At 58.4% G+C, this 4,645-nt stretch overlaps 1 protein-coding gene across 1 annotated transcript in view; it reads right to left on the minus strand.

The window, feature by feature from the left end:
- Positions 1 to 1,911: 1,911 nt before the first annotated feature.
- Tnfrsf25 (tumor necrosis factor receptor superfamily, member 25) overlaps positions 1,912 to 4,645 on the minus strand; it is a 19,042-nt gene continuing 16,308 nt past the window's right edge. Inside the window, exons 6-10 of the mRNA XM_013035196.1 lie at positions 4,069 to 4,124; positions 3,881 to 3,988; positions 3,677 to 3,714; positions 3,099 to 3,282; positions 1,912 to 2,417 (exon numbers count right to left, since the gene is read on the minus strand). Of these exons, the coding sequence (XP_012890650.1) occupies positions 2,077 to 2,417; positions 3,099 to 3,282; positions 3,677 to 3,714; positions 3,881 to 3,988; positions 4,069 to 4,124 (727 nt within the window). The 3' untranslated portion in view covers positions 1,912 to 2,076. The remainder of the gene's footprint in view (positions 2,418 to 3,098; positions 3,283 to 3,676; positions 3,715 to 3,880; positions 3,989 to 4,068; positions 4,125 to 4,645) is intronic.

The raw sequence follows: 4,645 nt of genomic DNA on the forward strand, positions 1-4,645 counted from the left end.
AAAAAAAAAAAAAATCTGTAATCCTAGCCACTCAGAACTCAGGAGGCTGAAATCTGATGATTGAGGTTTGAAGCCAGACCAAACAGAAAAGTCTGTGAGAGTGACAAACCTAAGAGATAATGCCCAGACACAGAGTTCAAGCCCCAGTATGGGCAGAGGAAGGGGCCGGGGAGCAGTGTGTGGGACAACACCTTGGTTTCCAGACTACTGTGTAGTGGTGTTTTGTTTGTTTTTTTGCCAGTCCTGGGGCTTGAACTCAGGCTGGGCACTGTCCCCTGAGCTTCTTTCACTCAAGGCTAGCACTCTACCACTTAAGCTACAGTACCACTTTCAGCCTTTTCTGTGTATGTGATACTGAAGAATTGAACCCAGGGCTTCATGCCTGCTAGGCAAGTACTCTACCACTGAGCCACATGCCCAGCCCCAAACTACTGTGTATTTGACCCCTACATTACATCCTAAATTGGACCAGCCAAATTTCAAATGCTGCACAACCACATTTAGTGGCTGCCCTGTCAACGGAGGGGATGTACCCAGTAACCTCACTCCATGAGCTCACCCATCCTCACACTGCCGTGTGGTGACCAACATTGCTGTTTCCAGTAACACTGCCAAGTCCCTAATAACCCAACTTCAGCCTCCCACCTCGCCAGTTCCTCCTAGTGACCCAGTAACCCCGATCTGCCACCAGGCAAGGCCCTGTGTCTGTTTCCAGCAGCCTAATTCTGTCTTCATTTCCTCCTCTTCCATTACCATTCTGGTGCCTGGCCCAACCAAGTGGTCCAGCCCAGGCTTTACTGGGTTCTATCCCCATCCATCCACAGAAAAGAGGAGGAGAGACAGAAGCAGGAGATGCAGCAGAGGGAGAAAGAGCAGTCGGAGAAGCTGCGGACCCTGGGCTACGATGAAACCAAGCTAGCGCCCTGGCAGCGACAGGTCATCCTGAAGAAGGGGGATATCCCTAAGCAATAGTGGGGAAAGACACGACGGCCTCCTGCCTGTTAGCCTGAGCTCAGAGGGGCGTCTCCCAACCCCTGCTTCGGCCTGCACGGTGGGTATGGACGGGCTGGGCGCCGTGCCGTCCCTCCCCTCTGCGCGGGAACCCTCTCTGACCCCCACACCCGGCCCCGCACCCCCAGCCCCGCCGCCGCTGGAGCGCAGGCGCGCGCTGCAGCCGCCGCCCCGCCGCCACCGCCACCGCAGTCTGCCCAGAAAAAGTGCCCAAGCTGCTGACGCAAACCGCCGCCGCCTATTTGCATGCCGACTCACACGCGCGCGCGCACGCACACACACCTGCATGCTCCTGACCGTCAGCGTGCAGCCCCCTCCCCCGCACCCCGGAATGGGCGTCGCTGGAGCATCCTGGGCGGAGGCAAGCCCCGAGCTCGGGAAGGGGTTTTCCTCCCCGACCCACATCTCGCCTGGCCTGGGTCCAGACGCTTTTCTCACCCCCTCCCCGCCGAGGGTTTCCTCTCAAGTCATTTGTTTACCAGAAACGTGGAAGCCTGCCCGTCGAGGGGGCGGGACTTCCGCCCCGGTCCCCGCCTTCGCCCCTCCGCCCTCCAGTTACCCCCGCCGGGACCCTCGCTCGCTCCCCCTTCCTCGGCCCTGCTGGGGTGAGTGCAGGACGGGGGTGGGCCGGGCTTCCCCCGTGGCCCCGACTGCTCCCGACCCCAGCCCTGCCGCCCTCCCCCGATTAAAGCTCTCTGCCGCCTGGGCTCGGCTCACTCTCACTGGGCGTCGCTGCGACTCGCCTTGGGGTCCCGGGGGGCAGCAGGGTGCACGGGGGTGAGGGGGGCGCGAGGCCCCGGCCTCCACCGCCACCCCCGGCCGTGGGAGGCCAGGCTCCCGACACTTAAAACCCCCCCTCCAGCCTCCACGGACACACCAAAAAGCTGCTTTTTTCAGAGATTTAATACCGAGGCCTCGGGCCGGGAACCGGTGCGCAGTCACCGGCCCTCAGCAGGTGGACAGGGAGACGGCCGGCGCTGCTACGCAGGGCCGGCCCGGGGCTTAGTAAGTGACATAACATGTCTACACGCATAAGTAACCGTACTTAGGGCTTGCGGCGCCGGGTCACCGGGGCGTCGCCGCGGGCGCGTCCTGCTGCAGGCGGGCGCGCAGGTCCTCGGCGCAGCCGCCCAGCCCCATGCGCTCCAGGGCTGTGTAGATGGCGCCCAGCACCGCGGGCTGCTGCTGGCGCCAGCGCTTGAGCATCTCGTACTGCTGGTCACGGAACCGGCAGATCTCCACCTCCACGGCCTCGATCTCCGCCTCGCGCAGCCCCAGCGTGCGCACGAACTCCTTCCAGCGCCGCGCGGGCACCGCGTCCACCACGTCGTACAGCTGCGGCCCCGGCTGCAGCAAGGCGGCGGGCGAGCCTGCAGGGGGCGCTGATTCCGGGGCTGGAGGCGCGCCTGCGGGCGGGGCCAGAGGAAGAACCAATGGAACGTCAAGCTGCAGCAGGGGGCGGAGTCGGGGGAGGGCGGGCTCACTGCTTACTGTAATCTTAGCTAGTACCCAGGAGGCTGAGACCTGGGGATCCTGGGTCAAAGACGGCCTGGGTGGGTAAATCCATTAGACTTATCTCCAGTTAGCCAACAAAAAGCCGGAAACGGGGCTAGGAAGGTGGCTCAGTGGTAGAGTGCCTTGCATGCATGAAGCCTTGGGTTCAATTCCTCAGCACCACATAAGCAGAAGAAGCCGGGAGTGGTGCTATGACTCAAGTGGTAGAGCCTTGAGCTGAAGAGCTGAGGGACAGTGTCCAGGCCAAGTTCAGGCCGCATGACCGACAAAAAAAAAGGCTGAAAATGGAGTGGTGGCTCAAGTGGTACACACTAGCCTTGAAAGAATGTCCAGCCTTAGCATTTGTTAAGAGAATTCAAGGCTCTGAGTTCAAGCCTGTCTCCCAGGCAAACACATACATACATGCATTTGTACATACATCACACATACATAATACCTAATGGACCCTAAGAACAAGGCACAGACACCACGCAGTTACTGAGTGGGAAATTGTAGCCAAGTTATAAAACCACAACATTTCACCTTGAACTTAACACGACGGGGTCAAGGCCTCAGACCACTTAATCTCTTACCAAGAGCTCTGCTGGGCAGGTGGTCGCAGGGTTGTGGCACATGCCGGCAAGGAGCAGCCTGGGTCTGGGAGGAGCCAGGGATCCAGCAGCTGTTGGTTACCAGCTGGTCGGTACAGGTCTTCCTACAGTCTCCAGGGGGCACCAGGAGAGTGCAGACGCTGTCCAAGGGTGAGAGATGGGTGTCCTGGAAGCCAAGGGAGGTCCCAGTTGAGCCCTGTTTTCTTAGAAAGGCCTCCTTCTGCTGTAGACTTTGGCAAAGAGTCAGGCAGCAGAAATCCCCAATGCTGCCTCCCCCAGCAGCCCTTGCCCTCTCTTGCTGCCCAGTAGAACACCCTTGTTGTCTCTGCCTGGAACTCTGCCCTGTTCACCCACCCCAGAAGAACATTTTTCCTCTGAATGTTAGCTCCCCGGACCTCAGCAGACAGAGCTACTGAGGACTGGCCTCCTCCACTGGTAACTCAGCTCTTAACACGTGTCCTTTAGGTCTAACCTACTGTCAGCTGCTGTAAGTAAGCTGACAGCAAGTAATTGAGTCCCAGAAAGCAGCCTTTTCCCCCATTACGTTCTGAGATTCTTACCCGTGGTGGGGTCAGGGCCTCTGTCCCAGCTGGGTCTGCTGAAAGACACAAAGAAGCTCTGATTAGAACTTGCTCAGGCAAGACCCTTCCACCTGAGTCCTGGTCCAGCTCTTCCTCTTGGTTTCTTCTGACTTAGTTTCTCCTTTTGTGCCAGCCAGGGTTGACTCTCAAGTGTCTATCCTGATCCCAGGCTTGGGGACTTACCAGACACCACAGGCTTAGGAGACTGGCGGTAGTGATACCTGTAGATCAGGATGGCTCCAAGCAGGAGGAGAAGCACCAGGCCAGCCACAAGCACCTGAATCCAGAACACTGAAAGAGCAGCTGGTGGGTGCTGGGTGGTGGCTACTGCCCAGCAGCTCTCCCCTCAGGAATCCCAGCACACCACCTACTCTGCCTCCAGCCACAGACAGCAGCGCAGGGCTCGGGACAGCTCCTGAAGATGCTCCTGTAGGAGAGGTGAGGGACTGGGGCGAGAGGCACACACACTACAAGGGCTCCTCAGGACTGCCTGATGGTTTCCCCATCCCGCAGCCCCTTCCTTCTCCAGGCCTCTCTCCCGTAAGGCTCACTCTGTCTAAGAAGGTTCCCAAACTATTGTTGAAATGTCACCTGTGTCTCCAACAAATACGATTTACTGAGCGTCTAGACCACGTTCCATAAGACTAAGGTTTCTTTGTCAGGTGCCGGTGGCGCACGCCTGTAATCCCAGCTACTCAGGAGGCTGAGATCTGAGGATCATGGTTCAAAGCCAGCCTGGGCAGGAAAGTCCATGAGACTCCTATCTCCAACAAACCACTAGAAAACCGGAAGTGGCGCTGTGGCTCAAGTGGTAGAGTGCTCGCCTTGAGCTGAAATGCGCAGGGACAGCGCCCAGACCCAGAGTTCAAGCCCCACGACTGACCAAAAAAAAAGAGTAAGGATTCTTGCCTCTTTCGTTTTTTTTTTTTTTTCTTTTGAGGTGAGGGG

The sequence above is a fragment of the Dipodomys ordii genome, unplaced genomic scaffold (genome assembly GCF_000151885.1).
Source record: "Dipodomys ordii isolate 6190 unplaced genomic scaffold, Dord_2.0 Scaffold6, whole genome shotgun sequence".
NCBI classification, from domain to species: Eukaryota; Metazoa; Chordata; class Mammalia; order Rodentia; family Heteromyidae; genus Dipodomys; species Dipodomys ordii.